Below are 21,653 nucleotides of genomic sequence, written 5' to 3'. Positions count from 1 at the left end.
ATGGCAACCCACTCCAGTATTCTGGCGTGGGAAATCCCATGGACAGAGGAGCCTGGAGGGCCACAGTCCATCAGGTCGAAAAGAGTTGGACATGACTGAGCGACCAATAGTTCCTCCATTTGACAGATGGGCAAACTGAGGCCCAGATATAGCTAATGGAGGAAGGTGAGGGCAGAGCCGGTGGTCCCAGGAAGAGGGAAGAGAGTCTGGCTGTGAACCGTAGGCAAGTTGCTTCCCTCACCTCTGCCTGCCGGCTCTGTTACATCACACCCAGGTCAGTGTGTCCTTGGTTGTGGAGGTAGGGATGCCGACAATTGTTTTCACAGTCCCAGGGGAGGAACAGACAGCTCTCACTTCTGTTTACCCTCCCTGGGAGTGTGCAGCCAAGCCCGAGCATCTCCTGATTAGTTAAGGTCTCTGGCTCCTGAGTCCATCAAACCTGGGGTGAAACTGACACCCAGCTCTGTGACCTTGGGGTGGTCATGTGACTTCCCCTAAGTCTGTTTCCTGCCCCCAAGAAATGGGAATGATGATGCCTACTAGGAATTGCACGACAGAGATAGTGACAGCCGAGTGCCAGGCACCAGGTAAGAGCTCAAAGAATAGTAGCTGCTATTATGATTATCTTTGGTAGTGTTATTATTACCTATGATTTTCCCACCTCTCTGGTCCCCTTTTCCTGAGGCCTCCCTGTAAGCCTGGCTTCTCATTTATGTTTATTCCCCATCAAGTCTGGGTTGGAGCCTCTTTGAGATTCTGCAGCCTGGCAGCCCCGGGACTCTTCCCAGAAGACCATGAACATCCTGAGGGCAGGCCTGTACTAACTTGTCCCCTACTGGATTTGTCACTCTCCCCTCCATTCACTCAACATCCTGTAGCCCACAGGACAGCATACCCCCCAACAGAGAATCATCAGGCCCCAAATGTCAGTAGCGCAGAAGCTGAACAGTTCTGCTTAGGAGTATTATATAATGCCACTGTGTAATCCCTTCTTCTATCTTCTTTATGTTTATTGACATGACCAAGTGATCTCGTGTGGGTGAAATGTGTGTACTATGCATTTAGTCAATCAGTTGTGTCCACCGCTTTGCACCCCATGGACTGTAACCCACCAGGCTCCTCTGTCTGTGGAGATTCTCCAGGCAAGCATACTAGAGTGGGTTGCCATGCCCTCCTCCAGGGAATCTTCCCAACCCAGGAATTGAACCCAGGTCTCCTGCATTGCTGGCAGATTCTTTACCTTCTGAACCACCAGGGAAGCTGGAATTTATCTAAAAAAGTGTTGTTCTGGGAATTCCTGGAGGTCCAATGGTTAGGACTCCGTGCTTCTAGGGTTTGATTCCTGGTCAGGAAACTAAGATCCCACAAGCCACTTGGATCAGCCTTAAAAAAAACCAAAACACAAAACCCAAATAAAACAAACAAAATATCTGTTGTTCTATGTCTAGCTGCTACTCAGTCAACTCCCAGAGAAGTTAAAGTATTTTCTTGATGAGATTAATACAATCGAATCACACTTCACTTGTTTTGGGTTGAATTCATTTAACCTCTGTGGCCCTGGCTGCAGAACTTGGCAGCCAGCCCTCTTTATTTTCTTTCAACTGGCTTCAATCCATCATTCGATTTGACCCAGACCTTTTGGAACCCTCCTTGAGCCATTTGATGGCTCTGCATGTAGTGATGCTGTCCGGGTTTGCGTCATCCCCAAACAGGACAAACAGTCCCTTGGTGGGCCCTGTGGCTCAAACTGGCCACACTGCCCCTCCCGCCTTGAGGTTATCATTACCCACCCATCAGCATGTAAGGAGTTGACTAAGACCAAATGGCCTGTGACGGATTTTGTCCAAAGTTCACCAAAAAAACCAAGATATTTGCATCGAGTTTCAGCCTCAGAACATAAGCCCAGTGATGACTTCTCTATTTTCCTCTAAATCAGCTTAATTTTTATTTCAAGCAGATAAATCATTGGATGCAACGAGGGGTTTTCCTTCCCCACCTGCCCCTGCGCAGGGATGGCAGTGACATTCCAGGACTGAGATGGGGTAGAGAGGTCGCCTGGGCCTCCCTTGGTCTGTACCCTGCACCCTGCCCCACTCCAGCTTGTAGGGGGCGCCCTTCCTCATTTCCAGCCACGTGGTTCCTTGTCCCATCGTCTAGGGGTCACAGGCAAGCACTTCAGAGAACTGTTCAGGAGTGAGGCTGTCTTCACTCCCTTCTCTGTTTTGAAAGAAAGTGTTAGTCAGTCATGCCTGACTCTTTGCGATCCCCTGGACTGTAGCCTGCCAGGCTCCTCTTTCCATGGGGATTCACCAGGCAAGAATACTGGAAAGGATTGCCATGCCCTCCTCCAGGGGATCTTCCCAACCCAGGGATCGAACCCAGGTCTCCTGCATTGCAGGCAGATTCTTTACTGTCTGAGCCACCAGGGAAGCTCTCTGCTGGGGCAATATTGATACCATGAGAATTAGCAAATGCTACAAGTAGGATCCTTTTTTTCTTTCCTTCCCTCTTTTTTTCTTTTATTTTCTCTCTCTCTTTCTCTGTTTCTCTCTGATCTGTCTCTTTGTCTCTTACTGTCTCTCTGCCTCTCTTTCTGTCTCTCTCACTCTCTGTCTCTGTCTGTCTCTCTGTCTCTGTCACTCTCTGTCTCTCACTGTCTGTCTGTCTCTCTTCTTCCCAGGGGAGTGAAGTAAGGGGGAAGCAGTGATAAGATGATATTCTTAAAATATCGTATCTCCATCATGGGACTTCCCTGGTAGTCCAGTGTTTGAGACTCTGCGCTCCCATTGCAGGGGGCATGGGTTTGATCCCTGGTCAGGAAATTAGAATGGCACTGCACTCCAGTACTCTTGCCTGGAAAATCCCATGGGTGGAGGAGCCTGGTAGGCTGCAGTCCATGGGGTCACTAAGAGTTGGACACGACTGAGCGACTTCACTTTCACTTTTCACTTTCATGTATTGGAGAAGGAAATGGCAACCCACTCCAGTGTTCTTGCCTGGAGAATCCCAGGGATGGGGGAGCCTGGTGGGCTGCTTTCTATGGGGTTGCACAGAGTCGGACACAACTGAAGCGACTTAGCAGCAGCAGCAGATACTTCCAGGTCAGATATCATGGGTGTGAATGTGTATGTCTCTTGGGACAAGAGCATCCATGTTGGATGTGGTATCTCTCAATGCTTGGTCCCATGGGCTATTTGCTGGGCAACAGGGGGCAAGTCACTGAGCCTTATCCTGTGCCTCAGTTTCTCTGTTAATAACTGACTCCTTTCCTTTTCAGGGGCAAGAGGAGAGAGGAAGAGTTCCTCTGCCCAGAGGTTCCCAGGGCAGGCAAACTCAAATAACTCCAGGGACCAAGTAGGAGCCTGCTGGGTGTTGGGGAGGCGGTAGAGAAAGATGGAGACAGTGGCAGATAGAGAGCCATGTTCCTCTACGGAGGACAGAGTGAATCAGCTCCAGCCTGCAAAAACATCACCCCCTAGTTTAAGACCCTCTCTGCTCTGGAATGATTTACCATCTTGGTGAGTGCCTGAGACATTAGCTCAGATGTACCAGATGCAGGTTCGATCCCTGGGTCGGGAAGATCCCCTGGAGGAGGAAATGGCAACCCACTCTGGTATTCTTGCCTGGGAAACCCCATGGACAGAGGAGCCTGGCGGGCTACAATCCATGGGGGTGGCAAAGAGTCGGACACGACTGAGCGACTAAACCATCACCACCACTACTGGGTGTCAGGAGACTGGCAGCCACGTCCCACTGGGGCAGCTCCCTAGCTGGGCTGCTTGCTTGACTGTCCGAGTCCCCGCTGTTTCACCTGTCGATGGAACTGAGCCTCAGACTCGGAAAATGTATGACGCGGAGCTTAAGGTCGAAAATGCAAGTCCCAAGGGCCAGACCCCCGTGTCCAAGACTCCGTCCTTCGTCTCTATGTAGTTCCCCTGCCCTGGGAACAAGAAGGCCAGCTGGGGTTGAGGATGGTGAAATGAAGCTTAATGAATAATCCAGGAAGCTGGCCAGGGCGTGTGTTCGGCGGCTTGAGATGTCAGGGATAGGGACCAGCTAATGAATGTGGGTCTCGGGCAAGAGTGGGGGCGGGGTGGGGGGACAAGGCTCAGTGACTCAGACCCCTCTCCAGCCTCCTCTGCCCTCTGATGTGACCGCTCTGGCTTCCCCACCCGATCCTCTTCCAGATCAGGAGCTTTGGAGCCTGGTCCCTCTGGGTCTAAGCCCTAAGCTCGGCCACAGCTGTGTGACCTCAGGAAAGTGACTCGGCCTGTCTGAGCCAAGTCAGACTCCATGATGTGGCATTCGCTACAATACCCGCCTCCCCCGGTGTTGTAACCGCCCTGTGATAAAGCGATGTCATACCTTGTCATGGCCTGCCAGTGCAATCCTTACCATACTGTTGTGTCACACCTTTCATCACAGCGACAACAACAGCAGCAGCAGCAACAGCGGCGAACGCAAAATACTTCCAACTGTTCTAACTATTTTATTTTTTGGCCATGCTGAACGGTGGGCTTGTGGGATCCAACCTGCAACCCCCTGCGTTGGAAGTGTGGCTTCTTTTTTTTTTTTTTCTTTCTTTCTTTAGCTGTGCAAGGTTTTAGTTGTGGCATGCAGGAGTTTTTAGTTGCAACTTGTGGGATCTAGTTCCCTGACCAGGGATTGAACCCCAGGCCCCCAGCATCGGAAGCACCAAGTCTTAGCCACTGGACCACCAGGGCAGTCCCGGAAGTGTGGCTTCTGAACCCCTGGACCACCAGGCAAATCCTGCTACTGTTCTCAATATTTCACATTTGTTAACTCTTTTGATCTTCACATCAACTCCACATAGGAAGTTGTGTTTAATCCTCACCCCACATTTGAGAATACTGGGTCTTGCTCTGGTAAGCAGGGCCCTGCTCAGTACATCTTTAATCCAACTGTCTGCTGATGGCTGGGGCTGGGCTCCCTCCCTGTTGTTATTTGGCCAGGTCCTAGAATCTACAGGCTCTATGGTAGGGCTAAAGGTGACCTCCAAAAGGACTTATGCCAACACAAACCTTCCAGGACTGCTGCGGCCAGGGTCCCTGTCCCCACAGCAGGCCGCTGCCAACCCACACCTCAAAATATCAACAACCTCAGACATGCAGAGGATACCATTCTACTGGCAGAAAGCGAAGAGGAACTAAAGAGCCTCTTGAAAGTGAAAGAGGAGAGTGGAAAAAATGGCTTAAAACTCAGCATTCAAAAAATGAAGATCATGGCATCCAGTCCCATGACTTCATGGAAAATAGATGGGGAAAAATGGAAACAGTGACAAATTTTATTTTCTTGGGCTCCAAAATCACTTCGGATGGTGACTGCAGCCATTAAATTAAAAGACCCTCTCTCCTTAGAAGAAAAGCTATGACAAAACTAGACAGCGTATTGAAAATCAGAGACATTGCTTTGTCAACAAAGGTCAAAGTTATGGTTTTTCCAGTAGTCATGTATGGATGTGAGAGTTGGGCCATAAAGAAGGCTGAGCACTGAAGAACTGATGCCTTCATATTGCTGGAGAAGACTCTTGAGAGTCCCTTGGACTGCAAGGAGATTAAACCAGTCAATCCTAGAGGAACTCAACCCTGAATATTCATTGGAAGGATTGTCGTTGAAGCTGAAGCTCCCATACTCTGGCCACCTGATTCGAAGAGCCAGCTCATAAGAAAAGACCCTGATGCTGGGAAAGATTGAGGTTGGGGGCACAAGGGGACAACAGAGGATGAGCTGGTTGGATGATGTCACCGACTCGATAGACATGTGTTGGAGCAAACTCTAGGAGAGAGTGAAGGACAGGGAAGCCTGGTGTGCTGCAGTCCGTGGGATCACAGAGAGTCAGACATGGCTTAGTGACTGAACAGTAACAACACTTGAGAAAACAAGGCACAGAGAAGTTAAGCAACTTACCCAAAGTTACACAGCCAGTAAGTGCAAAGCTGGTATTTGTACTAGAGCCTGGCTTCAAGGTCTGTGTTCTAATTGTTACTGCCTCTTCATGCCACAAACTTACTGCTACTACTTCATATTTTTTAAAACAACAAGCTCTATTTTAAAACTTTAATACCTGTCTTAGCTTCTTTCTAAGCAATAATATCCATAAAATTCTGGATATTATCTTATGCACACAGACACAGAGGATATAAATACTCAACTATTAAAATAAACTTTGAGAGGGAACTAAGACCCCACATGCTGCAGGGGAACTAAGCCCTTATACCACAACTAGAAAGTCCACACACCCAGATGAAGAGGCAGTGGAGCCGAACAAACAAACAAAACAAACAAAAACCTATGGGAATCTCTTGTTGACACAGGGGGGCTGGCATACAGTGGACCTGCAGTACATGTGGCTGTCATGCTTCTTGTCTGAGCGTGTGTGCTAAGGCCCCCTCCTCCAGGGAGTCCTCCCTGGTCACACCCCACCCTCAGCTGCCCTTTGGGGATCTTCTGTTCTGTGTCCTCTTAGGGGATGTTAGGGTTGTCACTGAATTGGTATCTTCCGCTCCCCTAAGTCTGGGGGCCACCTCAGGGCATAAATTAGGTTTTACCACCTCTGTGTCCCCAGTTCCCCTTCCAGGACAGGACATCTGACAAGGATGGCATGTGCTTAGTGTGAGGAGGCAATGAAATTGCTAAAGTCCTTATCAAGAATCATGACCAAACAGTTCCCTTTGACTCAAAGGGCCTGGGAGTTAATCATCAAGTCCGGGAAGTGAGCTACGTGCTTCCTGGACCTCACGTCCAGTCTGACATACAGGGGAACTGAGCCTTCCCGCCTCCCACCCACCACCCCATGGATGTGACCAGCTCAGAATCACCCAATGAGATGGCAATAGAGACAAGACAGAAATCTGATCGTGCCATCCCCCTGCCTAATGCAGTGCCCCAGGTGAGGTCCACACCATGCCCTGGTAGGGGAATCCTGTGGGCTCTGGTCCCTGCCCGCCTCTCCAGCCCCAGACCCACTTCCTCTCCCGCCCTTGCCTTTTCGGTACCAGCCCTACTGCGCACATCTGTTCCTGGAACACCCCATTTTTTTTAGTTCCTGACTTTTGCTTTCTGTGTTCCTGACTCCTGGTTTCACTGAGTCTCCTCTTCCAGGAAGCCTTCCCAGCCTCCTGGGGCCAGGCGAGGTACCTGCTCTGGGCACCCACAGCCCTGGCCCTCCCCGCTTCCTGCCAACATCTGACAGCACTGATCACAACTGCTCTTCAGTGGTCCCCTGGGGCTTACTTATTTTGTTTGGCTGCATCGGGTCTTAGCTGCATTATGCAAGATCTTTGGTTTTGGTCCAAGGCCTCTCTAATTCTGGCACACTGGCTCCAGAGTGCGCAGACTTAGTAGCTGCAATGAGGCAACTACTTACTTCCCTGATCAGGTTCGAACCCTCGTCCCCTGCATGGCAAGGCAGATTCTTAACCACTGGACCACCAGGGAAGTCCCCCTTTGGGGCTTCTTGAGGGCAGGGGACATGCTGTCTTGTTTGAGGCTAATGGTCCCAGGGCTTGAACTAGAGTCAGTCTCCGATAAATATTCTTGGAATGAATGAATCGATTGTCAGAGTTATTCATTTGAACAATAAATAATTGTTTGAGTCCCAATGTTGGGCATAAAATATCAGAGATGAGGAGGAACTTCAGAAGGAAACATGACTTTCTCATGTGACAGATAATAATTGTTTCTTTATCCTTGTTTTCTCTTCTCAGACCTAAGCTGACCTTGACAGTGGTCCAGGGGAAGTGGCTTGGCATTTGGGACAAGCACTGGACTTGAAGGTGTCTGTGTCACAGCAGAGGTGATCCAGAGGGAGGGGTAAGGGGTGACCCTTGCTGGCTGGGTGGCCTTGGCCAAGTGAATTCCCATTTCTGGGCCTCAGTTTTTTTTTTATCTGTAAAATGGGGCCAGGTCATCACATGTCTGGGACAGCAAACCGAGAAGCAGTGAAGGCTGATCTTGTCCCCTTTTTCCTCCAGTGGAGAGCTATCCCTTTAACCACCGGGGGAGGGGCCAAGGCCACAGGAGGCTGCAGGGAGTTGGCACGGCTGGTGCCCAGGAAGGCTGGTGGGCAGCGGACTGGCCCTGAGCTGGTCTGAGAACTGTTGGGAAGGAAGGTAAGTGGGTCTGGGCCCAAGTAGGGCCCTGGGACTCTGTGTGCATTTGTGAATGTGAGTAGAGGTTTGTTTGGAAGGTTCTGGAGCCAAGTCCCAGCTGGTTGGACAGAAAGTGGGAGAGTGAGGCTGTCCGAAGTCCTCCCCTAGGTTCAGCTCTGGGTGTCTGTGGCCTGTCTGCCTTGCAGCAGAAGGCTGGGGGCCCAGGACCTTGAAGATTGGGGAGCCCACCCCTGCTCCCAGGGTGGTGGGGCTGGGCATTGTGGAACTAAGAGGTCGCTGAGGTTCCCAACCCTGGCGTCAAGGATTTGGCTGCAGAGTGTCGCGGGTGGCCTCTGGAGAAAAGCTGAAGGACAAAGGAGGTGGAAAAGGCAGTTAGCTGGTCTTTATCCAAATGCATAGATGTAGCAGGTGCCCTCATGGGCCTCTGGGCTTGATAAGGCTGTTGGCAACTTGGGACTCATTCATTTAACTGATGCCTGCTGTTCTTTTCTGGGCAGTCTAACCAAGAGGGCTGAGGGGAGCCTGAGGACTGAACCAGCAGCATTTGCTTCTAAAGACAACCAGTGGTCAAGTGCTAAATGCTCACATCTTTCATCATAATAATAATGCTACTATAAAAGAGAAAGTACAGCATGGCGGGGAAGGGCACAGATGCCAACTTGTACTGCCTGACTTGGAATCCTGGCCATGCCATTTCTAGCTGTGCGACCTTGGGCCAGTTATTAATACTTAACCTCTCTGAGCCTCAGTTTCATTGTCTATAAAGTGGAGTTAATAATTGAACCTATCTCAGGGTTGTTGTAATTATTATAAGGTGCTTGGCATAGTGCCTGGCTCACAGTAATTCCCATATAACTATTAGCTGTTATTGTGCGTGAGGCAGAGTTGATGTCTTTACTATTTAATATAAGGTCTCGCTTAATCCTCACAGTGGTCCTGTGATGCCCAAGTTCTTCTCCCAGTTTGTTGTGTGGTTAGTTCAGTCTCACTTTTTTAGGGTTCAGGTTTAAAAACATTTTTTTAAATTAACTTATTTATTTGGCTGCACCGGGTCTTAGCTGCGGCACGTGGGATCTTCATTATCCCCAGATAAGACTATAAAGTCCCCTCCAAGAGTAGATGTCTGTCTTGTTCACCATGGTACCCCCAGTTCCTAGGTTCGGGCTTTGTAAACATTCTAGAGTAAGGATGAGCATATTAGCATCGTTAGAGGATCCCAAGGAGACGACACCTCCAAAAGACTCAGCCAATTTCTGGCACATAATAGGGACTCAACGAAGAATATCTGTTATTATTATTGCGCTGGGCCGCTCAGTCATATCTGACTCTTTGTGACCCCATGGACTGTAGCCTGCCAGGCTCCTCTGTTCATGGGATTCTCCAGGCAAGAATACTGGAGTGGTTAAATCTGCACTCTAACCTGTGAATTGGGATGTTATTATTCCCATTTTAGAAGGGAAAACAGGCACAGAGAGGTTGAGACACTTGCCTGTGTCACACAGCCAGGACGTCATAGCTAGTTTCTAACTTTGCCCTCTGATTGATCCCAAAACTCAAATTCTTGGGCTCTGGAACCAAGGTGAAGCCAGGGCTGGGTCTGCTGGTTGGGTGGCCCACAGGCTGCTCTCCCCCAGTGCCATGAATTTTCCTGGATGGAGCTGGGTGGAAGTGTTTCAGGCTTTTCTCTGCCTGGGGAATCTCAGGGCCATCCCAGCAAGGACTCCGAGTCAAATCCAGGGATAAGAGACCTGGAACCCTCTGATGTGGGGAGCCCAGCCCTGACTTAGTAAGTGTGGACTAGAGGCTTTGAGCTGGTGGTAGCTGATGGAGGTTGATGCGCTCCTCCTAGTGGCAAGTAGTGGAACTTCAAAGGGGCGGCCCAACGCTTTTCCCTCCCAAAGGAAAAACAAAAGGGACACAGCGTTTGCTCCTTAAAAAACAAAACAAAACAAAACAAAACCCCTTCTACTTTCCCTCCCTTCTAATATCCTCCCTCTCTGCTTCTTGCCCTTTCACAATGGTTCATTCACTCACTCACTCACCCGCGTCTTAGCTTCAAATCTCCCAGCGGCTTCCCATAGCAGTAGAAATAGAATAATATCCCAACGCCTCACTGTGGGCTGGAACGCCCTCCCCAACATCCCGGCTCACCTCTCCTTGTTCAGTCCCTCGGTCTTGCCTGACTCTTTGTGACCCCTTGGACAGTAGCACACCAGGCTTCCCTGTCCTCCATTATCTCCTAGAATTTGCTCAAACTCATGTCCATTGAGTCAGTGATGCCATCCAACCATCTCATTCTCTGCCACTCCCTTCTCCTCCTGCCTTCAATCTTTCCCAGCATCAGGGTCTTCTCTGATGTGTCAGCTCTTTGCATCAGGTGGCCAAATTATTGGAGCTTCAGCTTCAGCATCCGTCCTTCCAATGAATATTCAGGGCTGATTTCCTTTAAGATAAACCGGTTTGATCTCCTTGCAGTCCAAAGGATTTCTCAAGACTCTTCTCCAGCACCACAATTTAAAGCATCAGTGCTTTGGTGCTCAGCCTTCTTTAGGGTCCAGCTCTCACAAGACTAAGCACCTTTTTTGCTTGCCTCATACTCTCACCTCTACCCAGTCCCTTGTCTCATCAGTGCCAGGAACACTCGAAGTTCATCTCCTTCAAGTGGTGGTTCCATCTGCTGTTCCCTCTGCAGGAGTGCTTTTCCCTTGCTTCTCTCTGTGTTCATCTCAAAGTTTCCTCTTTGTTGTTGTTTAGTTGCTAAGTCGTGTCTGACTCTGCGACCCCAAGGTCTGTAGCCCGCCAGGCTCCTCTGTCCATGGGATTTCCCAGGCAAGAATACTGGAGTGGGTTGCCATATCCTTCTCCAGGGGATATTCCTGACCCAGGGATCGAACCCACGTCTCCTGCATTAGCAGGTGGATTCTTTACCACTGAGCCACCAGGGAAGCCCTCCCGCTTTGAGAAGCTGCAGATCAAAAGGAAATTAAATCTCTTGACCAACCAAAATGCACAGCTCCCTTCTGCAACCCGATTCAAACTGTTAAAAACCTTAAACTGTCAAGATCTGCAAAACCGACCGTTAATCACATTTAGTGAGACGATTGGAATTTTGAACACTTAGCAGATATTTGATGATGTTAAGAAATTATTGTTAATATTTTTAGATGTGATAATGGTATTGTGATTACATTTTTAAAAATGAACATCACTGAGGTCTAATTTCCATGAAATAAAATTAGCTTACTCAAGGTTAGAATTTGAAGAGTTTGAACAAATGTATACTGCTCTGAAACTGTGGCTACAATGTTTAAAAAGAGTTCTTTAATTTTATAGCTACATGCTGAAATATTTACAGATCAAATAATATGGGAGGAAAATATAATAATAAAGATAGAAAAAATAATAATACGGGAAGGGGGATGGGTACAGATATGGAACAAACAAGCCAGGCATGAGCTGATGACCATTGAAGCTGAATGGCGGCTACATCAGATGGTTCCTGACACTTTTGCTGTGTTTAAATTTTCCATAGTACAAGTTTTTAATTTTTTTTCCCCAAGGTATATGGGCTTTTTGTTCACCAACCAGTGGTAGAACCTGTGTTCCCTACATTGGAAGTGCAGAGTCCCACCAGGGAAGTCCCCCTTAATACAAATTTTTTTTTTTAAGTTTCTTTCCTGGGAGAGGGTCTTTCCTGACTACCCTTGATAAAATAGTACCTTCCCCACTAGGTCACTCCTGGTTGCAATTCTTTGATTCTGTCTCCCCAACTAAAACATGGGGCTGCCTCTGACCTGTCCACGCCTGGGTCCCTAAACCTGAAACTGCCTGGCAGACAGTAGGTGCTCAGGAATGGGTTTTTTTTTTAATCAATGAATGATGACTGCATGAATTCTCCCAACCTCATTCATTCATCACCGCTATTGGCCATGTTCTCCATTCCTGCGCTGTAGCATCCACATTAACAGAAGAAAAGTGCCCTTAGTACAAATCTCCTTGACCGGATGGTCAGACTGAGGCCCAGAGAGGTGCAGATACTTGCCCGGAGCCTCACAGCTTGGCAGCCACCTGGGATGAAGGGAGCCAAGCCAAGGGGCTTCTCCCTCCCCCTCCCCGGCCCTAGTTAGAGGGACTCTGGGCTGGAGCCGGCTGGGCTGTGACGCTCGTGCCCTACTGCAGGCCCTCCAGGTGGTTGCCGAGATGAAGAGCCCTCTGGAGGAATGTGCCGAGGGTGAGCCCTTCCACGTCGTCACGCCTCTGCTGGAGAGCTGGGCGCTGTCCCAGGTGGCCGGCATGCCTGTCTTCCTCAAGTATGAGAATGTGCAGCCGACGGGCTCCTTCAAGATTCGCGGTATCGGGCATTTCTGCCAAGAGGTGAGGGCAGGAGGGGAGGAGTGAGGTTGTAGAGCTGGGAAGGGAGTGCTGTGGGCAGGATGAGGAATGGGGAGAGTTGGAGTATGATGTGGTATGCTGCGCTGTGCTTAGTCGCTCCGACTCTTTGCAACCCCATGGACTGTAGCCTGCCAGGCTCCTCTGTCCATGGAATTCTCCAGGCAAGAATACTGGAGTGGGATATGATGAGGAGAGTTTAACTCCATCCCCCCCAGGGCTCCAGGACACCTGCTCGGGTCAGCCCCCGCCCACGTTCCTTGTCTTCCTAGGTGGCCAAAAAGGGATGCAGACACCTGGTGTGTTCCTCAGGTGAGCCTGCCCCCTTTCTACTTCGTGAGGGTCCTCGGGGGCTGGGTGTGGTGGAGGAGGAGGAGGAGGAGTTGGAGCTGCAGGAGGTGTCCAGGGCTTGGCCTCTTCTTAAAGGTCCAGTCTTATCAAGGTCATGGCAGATGGCTGCTTTGTATGTCCTGCTTCCTTCCCATCATTCAAGCCCCGTGGTAGAAAGTGATGGAAACCCAGTTCATACAGGTTTAAATTACAGACTCCAAGAATCTAAGAATTCTTGGGAAAATGGGTTTCAGGCACAGCTGGACCCAGGTGGTCTCCTCTGTATCTCTCCTTTTATTGGTTTGCCTTCTCTTTACACTAACTCTTCTCTCATATAGACTGCCTGATGGCCATCGGGAGTTTTAGGCTTGCCTCCTGCCATCCTGCCAACCGTAGTGAAAGGGGAAGACCCCCTCCCCATGGTCTCCTCGATCTGTGAATTGGTCTTTTAGGCCCAGCTTGTATCACGCACTCGTCCCTGAAGGAATCATGGTTCAGGTGTTTGAGTTCTCTGATTGGCTCCACCTAGATCACGTGTCCACCTCTGGGGCCAATGAGGGGGCATATAAGCGTAGGGAGGGAGTGACTCCCAAAGGATAATGGGGGTGGGTGCGGGCGGGCAGGAGAATAGTGTGTCAATAGACTGATGCAACTGCCCACAGCACCCTCTTCTACTGCCTCCGCAGGGGGTAATGCGGGCATCGCAGCTGCTTATGCTGCCAGGAAGCTGCGCATCCCAGCCACCATTGTGCTCCCCGAGGGCACCTCTGTGAAGGTGGTGAAGAGGCTGCAGGGGGAGGGGGCCGAAGTTCAGCTGACTGGAAAGGTAAGGACCCCAAGAAGGACAAAGCAGCTGGAGGGGCTGTTCCTCCTTAACCCCTCCCTCGCCCCTGAGAGACTCTGTCTCTTTTTCCTTTTGGTGAACTATGCCTGGGACCCAGTCATCCCTTAGGATGGCTGAGCTCAGGGGTGAGTGAGACGTGATGTATATTAAGGGCTAAGATCAGTCGACTTGTCTCTCTCCACTTGACGAAGATTTCCTGTGTGAACCCAGGAGAAACAGGAAGCTGGTGATTAACAGGATAGTATCTGTCTCCCTGTGTGTGTGTGCGCGTGTGTGCTCAGTCACGTCCAACTCTTTGCAACCCCATGGACCGTAGCCCACCAGGCTCCTCTGTCCATGGAATTTTCCAGGCAAGAATACTGGAGCGGGTTGCCATTTCATACTCCATCTCTCTCCCTTCCTCCTCACTAACCCTTGGTATTACTCACTATACATTTTTACCATTCAAAAAGACAAGAAAATGTAAAGATCACGATAGCATCATCCCCCACTCTGAGTCTATCTGCTATGAAAGGATATCATCTGATGAGGACGTCACTGGCTCACTTTGTTACTAAAGAAACAGACTTAACATATAACCCTTCTCCTTTCCTGGGAAGAAGGGGAAAAAAAAAAAAATCTATCCATCCATCCAGCTGGCTGTCATCCCTAGAAAACAGGTTTTATCTTTAATTAAGTAATAATTAACAATTAATTATTGGGCTTCCCTTGTGGCTCAGATGGTAAAGAAACTGCCTGCAATGCGGGAGACTCAGGTTTGATCCCTGGATTGGGAACCTAGGAGAAGGAAATGGCAACCCACTCCAGTATTCTTGCCTAAAGAATTCCATGGACAGAGGACCCTGATGGGCTATAGTTCTTGGGGTCTCAAACAGACTTTATCATTAATTAATTAATAATTGGTGGTGGTGGTTTAGTAGCTGAGTCATGTCCAACTCTTGCGATCCCTTGGCCTGTAGCCCGCCAGGCTCCTGTGTCCATGGGGATTCTCCAGGCAAGAATACTGGAGTGGGTTGCCATTTCCTTCTCCAGGGGATTTTCCCAACTCAGGAACTGAACCCAAGTCTCTTTCATTGCAGGCAGATTCTTTACAGAATGAGCTAGCAATTAATTAATTATTAAGGTTTTCCCCCACAACATGTGGGATTTTAGTTTCCTGACCAGGGATCGAACCCACACCCCCTGCATTGGAAGCTCAGAGTCCCCTCTTCCCAGCACCACAGGCTTGTGGGCTTCATTCTTATCCAGCCTGGCAGCTGAACGTGTCCCACCTGAATTGTGGGAATCACGTGGCATCCTTTTCTCCACGCGGAAGCTCTGCCGTTGTCCCAGGAGGCTGTTGGGTCCACACCAGCTCTGGTCTCACCCTTGGGGGTCTCCCCAGTCAATTAGGCCCTGCAGTCATCCAGGAGACCTCAGGCACTGCTCCAACCTCTGTAGCTGTCTAATTCCTGTCTTCTGAAGGTCTTGGTTTCTCTTTAGATCTGGGACGAGGCCAATCTGAGGGCGCAAGAGTTGGCCAAGAATGATGGCTGGGTGAACGTCCCTCCGTTTGACCACCCCCTGATATGGTAAGGCTAGTGTCCCTTCCCCTATGGAGCTCAGTGCTGGGAGACCCTCATTGAGTCAGGGTCCTCCCATTGGACAGAAGGGAAAATTGAGCTCCAGAGAAGAGAAGAGGCTTGGAAGTCAGGCACATGGAGGTCCAGACCCCACCTCTGCCACTCCTGAATTGTATGACCCTGCAAAGCATCTTAGCACCCTGCGCCTCAGTTTCCACATGTATAAGATTGAAATGCTAGGAATAAATCCCCTTGATTAAGTGTGGACTTTGGGACACATTTAATCCATTTAGTCTTTCCCAAGAGAGAGAGATTTTTTTATGCCCATTTCACAGGTGAGGAAACTGAGGCCTGGAGGGGTCAAGAAACTCGCCCAAGATCACACAGCTAGTAAGTGGTGGAGACCTTGGGTCCCAGACCCAGGACGTGAGTTGGCCTGATTCCAAGTGATACAGTGGTCTGCCCTTTCATTTTTGGCCATACCATGTGGCATGCAGGATCTTAGTTCCCAGACCAGGGATCGAACCCATGGCTCCTACAGTGGAAGCGAGGAGTCTTAACTACTAGACCACCAGGGAATTCCCATGCTGGTCAGCTCTTAAGCAGACACACAAATGCTGCCTCTTTCCAAAGTTATGGGATGGATGAAATGGATTGAGAAAGTGCCTGGGAGGCTGACGAAGGGGAGAAAGAATGAGTGAAAGAATGAACTGAGTGGATGGAAGCTGAGTGAACTAAGTGTGGCAGGGTCTCCCCTCCCCCTGCTGTGGACGGGGCGGGGGCTCGCACTGTGGGGGGCTGTGTCCCTGTGAGCCTTGTGGACTGGGCCCGCCCTCAGTCCTGCCACCTCTCCCACTCCCTCGTCCCACAGGGAAGGCCACGTGAGCCTGGTGCGGGAGCTGAAGGCAGCACTGGGGACCCCACCAGGTGCCCTGGTGGTGGCAGTCGGGGGCGGAGGTCTCCTGGCTGGGGTGTCAGCTGGTCTGGCAGAGGTGGGCTGGCAACACGTGCCCATAATTGCCATGGAGACCCAAGGGGCACACTGCTTCAACGCGGCCATCAAGGCAGGCAAGCTGGTGACGCTTCCTGGCATCACTAGGTAGGCGTGGGCTGGGGGCATTTGTGGGGTGCTGGGCTGTCCTGGGGCTTCTCAGTCCCAATTAGTGAGGGTGGGGCACTCAAGGGAGTCTCCTTTTATTTTTTTTAATTAAAAAAAATTTTTTTTGGCTGCACCGCGTGGCAAGCGGGATCTTATTTCCCTGACCAGGGACAGAACGTGTGCCTTCTGCAGTGGACATGCACTGCAATGCTAGTGAAGTCCTTAAGCATTTAATTACCTTTTAATTTTTATTTTCTTTTTTTTGGGCTGTGCCATACGGTATGCAGGACTTTAGTTCCCCGAGCAGGAATGGAACCCATGCCCCTTGCATTGGAAGGGCAGAGTCTTAACCACTGGATCACTAGGGAAGTCCCTCCATGGGGTCTCCTTAATCCTGCATGACAGATCTGTAGGAATTTTTCATTCCCTATTTAAACCCATCAGCGCGTTCCCCAGGCTCTCAGGCTGGAATCAGACCCCTCTGCACTCCACTCCAGCCACTGGCCTGTCTTCCTGTCCCTTGAATGGGCTGGGCACTTTCCGCCCTCCACGCTTTCGCACAGGCTGTGTCCTCTGCCCGGAAGTGCTGGGGTTCCGTCGTCTTCTTCTGGTTGGTTTCTCTGCCCCAGAGAGAGTCTCCCCTCAACCCTGTTGTTGGAGGTTTTCCTCCCAAGTCCTCCCTCCTGGCATCTTCCTACAGTGGGTATTTACTTACTTATCCTTGTGTTTCCTTATTCACTGTGGTCTCTGCTCCCAGACTTGGTTCTGGATAAGAGCAATAACCATAATCGCGACTAACACTTTTATAGAACTCACTGTCTGGAAGGCTCTCTTCTAAGCACTGGAAATGCTTTAACTCATTCTCCACGACAACCTCGTGAACCAGCTCTTCTTCTTCATCTTATTTTGGCCTTGCCGCATGTGGGATCTTAGTTCCCCAACCAGGAGCTGAACCCATGTCCCCTGCAGAGGAAGCTCAGAGTCTTAACCATTGGATTTCCAGGGAAGTGCCCCCAGCTATTACTATTATCTCCGTTTTTCAGATGAGGAAACTGAGGCTCAGAGAGGCAAAGTGACTTTCCCAAGGTCACACAGCTAGTTTAGAACCCAGGCTTGAAACCAGGCAGCCTGGCACCAGAGTCCATGCTGTGGGCCACTTAGAACCCAGCGTCAGTTCTGATGAGCTCGGCAAAAGCTCTCCTGGCCCTGAAACACTGCCCAGCTCAGGAAAATACCAGCAGGTAGGCCATCCCAAGCACAGAGGTAAAGAGCATGGACTCTGGAGCCAGACTGCCTGACTCTGAATCCACATTCAGCTGTTGACTAGCTGTGTGTCCTTGAGCAAGTTGCTCGACCTCTCTGAACTTCAGTTTCCTGACCTGTAAAATGGGACTCATACATTTCTAACTCCCAAGGGAGATTGTAAGACTTAAAACAGAAAATCCTGGGGACTTCCCTGGTGGCCCAGTGGTTACAACTCTGTGCTTCCACTCCAGGGGTGCGGATTCAATCCCTGGTCAGGGATCTAAGATTCCCACGTGCCAGGCTGTATGGTGCAACCAAAAAATGAAACAAACAAAAGACCCCCCAGGAAAATCCATGCAGCCAGCACCCTGTAAATAGTCAATAAATACAGCTATAGTATAGACACGATAAGTGGTTATGAATGAATACAATGAAAGAATCATTTTCTAGGCTTGGCTTTCTGGGGTCTGTGCAAGAACAGCACAGTCATGGTGGTAGAGTCAGAGGGATGTGTGCTCATCAGCCATTCATGGGACACATAATTTTTGAGTGCTTTCCCTGACTCAGGCACTGCTCTAGACTCTTAAAATGCTGAGTCCTGGGCCTGCAGCAGGATGGGAGGGGTGCCTGGGGCTGGGGAGGGCTGGGGCTGTGCAGGGAGGAGACCTGATTCCCCAACTCGTCTCCACACCCCTGCCTTCCCTGCCCCAACGGCCTGCTCCTGCAGTCTAGCCAAGAGCCTGGGGGCCAGGACAGTGGCTGCACGGGCCCTGGAGTGTACAAAAGAGTTTAGGATCTTCTCTGAGGTGGTGGAGGATGCTGAAGCCGTGAGTGCTGTGCAGCGATTCCTGGGTGAGTGAGCAGTGCCCTCCACCTGGGCTTGGAAGCCCACAAGGTCCCTGGACCCCTTGGAGAGAGTGTGTTTTCTCTCATCCATATCCTCAGTGCCTATCACAGGGCTGGGTATATAGTAATCACGCAGTAAGTGTACACTGAGTGGATGGAAGGGGTGGGGGTGAAGAAGAAGTGTGTCCTGTCTCTAGCCTCCAGATTTCTGTACATACTCTTCTTCCCTCTGGCTGCCCATCCTGGCCCTGCTGCCTGTTGGTTTCATGTAACTAAAGGGCTACTCAGCCCATCATGGCACCTCCTCCAGGAAGCCTCCTCTGATTTCCCACCCCCACCCCAGTGGGGCTGAAGACTTCCTGTGCACCAGTCCACCATTCTTACAAGTGCCAGATTCTTATTCACCTACATCACTAGACTGTGAACTCTATGAGGGTGAGGGTTGGTATGTCTTGCTCACTGTTGTGTTCCCCAGGGCCTGGCAGGGAGGGGGTGCTCAATAAATATTTGTTGAATGAATGGATGAATGTATGAGTGAGTGGAAAGGTGGTTAATGAATAGGTAGATGGGTGGCTGGCTGGTTGGATGGATTGATGGGCAGTGGATTGACAAATGACATAGAAATGGATGGATGGATGGGTGGACACATTGATTAATGGATACATTGATGGATGGACAGTCAAATGATAGATGAATGGATGGATGGATGGATGATACAATGATGGATAGATACACTGATAGATGGACAGACAGACAGTCTAATGATGGATGGATGGAGGGATGAAAGGCGGATGGATGGAGGGATAGATGGTCAGATTGATGGATGGACAGAGGGTCAGACAAATGATAGGTTGTGAGATGGATGCCTGGATGGTTGGCTTCATGGAACTGCATTGCCCAGAGCCTGCTGAGCACTAACTGGTTTTCCCTCCCTTTCCTCCCCTCCACCCCAATCCCCCTCTCTGGGCAGATGATGAACGAACACTGGTGGAGCCTGCCTGCGGGGCAGCCTTAGCTGCCATCTACTCAGGCCTCCTGGGGAAGCTCCAGGCTGAGGGCCACCTGTGCCCTTCCCCAGCCTCAGTCGTGGTCATCGTGTGCGGAGGCAACAGCATCGATAGTGGAGAGCTACAGGCTCTGAAAGCCCAGCTCGGCCAGGATTAAGGGCTCCTGGTTTGGGAGGGCTGGCTGGGTTCCAGCGATCCCCAAGAGGCTCCTGGACACCCATATAGCTGGTTGAGGGGCCTCTGGGCTCATGGAAGGCGGTAGAAGCCGCCCTGTGCTGCTGTGCTGGCAGCCTCCTGCAGGAAGCCCACCTGAACTCGTCCCTTTGGCTTCCCTGCAGCTCTGCCCAATAAACCCTTTCTGAGTTGAGTCTGTAACTCCAGCAGGTCCATTTTTTTTTTTTAACCTCTGTGGACTCAGGGAAGGCACACAGCAACCTTGATGTCAGTGCTCTGATAAAGTGACTCTTTTCATATCCTACAGCTTGGGCAATAAAGCCAAGAATTCAAAACTCGGGTTTCTAAGGGAATCTGGCCATGCTGAGTTCCTTACCAGGCTTCCACTACCTAGGGGACCTGCTCAGGAAGGGGAGGGAACATTCTGTCACTTCTCAGCCCTGGGTCAGTGAGGACAAGTCCACCAATCTTTTTCTTTTTAATATTTTACTCATTTATTTTTGGCTGCGCTGGGTCTTCGTTGCTGTGCATGGGCTTCTCATTGCAGCGGCTTCTCTTGTTGAGGAGCGCGGGCTCTGGAGCCCGTGGGCTCATTAGTTGTAGTGCATGGGCTTAGTTGTCCCGAGGCATTTGGGATCTTAGTTCCCAGACCAGGATCGAACCCATGTCCCCTGTATCGGCAGGTGGGTTCTTAACCACCGAACCACCAGAGAAGTCCCTTCATCAGTCTTTACAAAATACTTGTCATGTGCCAGGACTTCTAAGAACCTTCTATTCCTTGTCCTTTTTAACATTCACAAAGGCATCATGGATTAGAAACCATTATTATCGTCCGTGTTCTACAGATGGGGACACTGGGACTTGAGAAGGTAACATACCTCGATTAAGGGCACGCAGGCTGCAATGTAGACCAGCCCGCTTCAAATCCGGTGATTTTTCAACATGACTCTGTATTTCTTGGATTTCTGCCTTTTTTTTTTTTTTTGCATGGCGGGCCATTGGAGAAGGAGATATGGCTTCCGGGTGGGTCTGGACACACCTGAAGGTCACAAAGAGGGAGGGGACTGATTCTGGAAATGGGCTCCAGCCGGCCCTGGAAAGGGAGCTCTTTGAAAACAGAGGAAATCAGAATCCTTTGCAGCCACCAGGGGGCAGCAAAGCGTCTCCAATGGGAAGGCAGAGCCTCCAGGCAGATGAGACCTGTCCCAGGGTCTTCCTTGGCTCCAGCCTGCTAGGGTGTGCTGAAGTCCCAGAGATAGATGGCCCCACGAGGTCTTGGCATGGGGAGAGCCCTATCTGACCCCTCCCAGTGCTGCAGGAAACAAAGCTCAGTGTGGGGGCCACCCTGCGTCACAGCTCAAGGCAGAATCCAGCTCCCTGTTGGGGCTGCGTCATGACTGTGTAACCCTGGGCAAGTGGCTTCCCCTCTCTGGGCTTCAGGCTGCCCCTCTATGCTGGAAGAGGCCCACTTGCGGCTTCCCACCTCCTTTCCTTGGGCCAGACTGCTCCCTCCACCAGGTGTCTCCTCCGTTTCTCAAGAGGAGGATTTGAGAGCGGCAGTGGCCTCCTTCTGCCTTGGCTTCACCTTCCCTTTGATCGCAGACATTGACTTTGGTTGCCAGGATGTCCCTCCAGAAGCCTCCAGGATGCCACAGACTTATGTCCTTGTGAGTTACCAGAAGAGACACTGAATGCCCCAGAGCCAGGCTTGAGCCTGAAATTTTTCCTACTCACTATCCTGGTGACCTTGAGTAAATGATGCTCTGGTTTAGTGCCTCAGTGTTCCAATCTGTAAAATGGGTTGTGTGCAGATTATTATGAGAACTCAGCATAAGTAGTCTTTCAGTCATTGCTAGTTTTTACCATCTTCTGAGCGTTCCTCCCCCAACGATGAGGGGTGTGGAGGAATTAGCATTTATTCTTGTGTTGAGCTTGTGTGTATTGTATTGTACTGTGCGCTAGGGGTCTTAGCAGTCATTTCATTTATTTTATTTTTAATTGGAGGATAATTGCTTTACAAGGTTG

General features: G+C 50.3%; 1 protein-coding gene across 2 annotated transcripts; it reads left to right on the top strand.

The window, feature by feature from the left end:
• Positions 1 to 380: 380 nt before the first annotated feature.
• On the top strand, positions 381 to 21,413 carry SDSL (serine dehydratase like). 2 transcript variants are annotated; one of them, XM_055549368.1, is made up of 10 exons: positions 381 to 587; positions 7,728 to 7,816; positions 7,995 to 8,132; positions 12,312 to 12,506; positions 12,794 to 12,833; positions 13,538 to 13,677; positions 15,178 to 15,266; positions 16,129 to 16,356; positions 18,329 to 18,453; positions 19,418 to 21,413. In XM_055549368.1, the coding sequence occupies exons 4-10, from the start codon at positions 12,333 to 12,335 to the stop codon at positions 19,609 to 19,611; spliced, it is 990 nt and encodes a 329-aa protein (XP_055405343.1). In that variant the 5' UTR covers positions 381 to 587; positions 7,728 to 7,816; positions 7,995 to 8,132; positions 12,312 to 12,332; the 3' UTR covers positions 19,612 to 21,413. The 2 variants fall into 2 exon arrangements, with proteins under 2 accessions (XP_055405343.1, XP_055405344.1); XM_055549369.1 differs by lacking the exons at positions 381 to 587; positions 7,728 to 7,816; positions 7,995 to 8,132 and having other exon boundaries at positions 11,515 to 12,506.
• The last annotated feature ends 240 nt before the right edge of the window (positions 21,414 to 21,653 follow it).

Source organism: Bubalus kerabau, chromosome 16 (assembly GCF_029407905.1).
Source record: "Bubalus kerabau isolate K-KA32 ecotype Philippines breed swamp buffalo chromosome 16, PCC_UOA_SB_1v2, whole genome shotgun sequence".
In the NCBI taxonomy this organism is placed as follows: Eukaryota; Metazoa; Chordata; class Mammalia; order Artiodactyla; family Bovidae; genus Bubalus; species Bubalus kerabau.
Note: the sequence above shows the minus strand (reverse complement) of the source record. Positions and strands in the feature narration are given on the sequence as shown.

Coding starts and splice junctions, on each gene's coding strand:
- SDSL (XM_055549368.1), top strand. CDS start 12,333: ATGAAGAGCCCTCTGGAGGAATGTGCCGAGGGTGAGCCCTTCCACGTC. Junction 16,357..18,328: donor ACGCTTCCTGGCATCACTAG/GTAGGCGTGGGC, acceptor CTGCTCCTGCAG/TCTAGCCAAGAGCCTGGGGG. Junction 18,454..19,417: donor TGCTGTGCAGCGATTCCTGG/GTGAGTGAGCAG, acceptor CTCTCTGGGCAG/ATGATGAACGAACACTGGTG.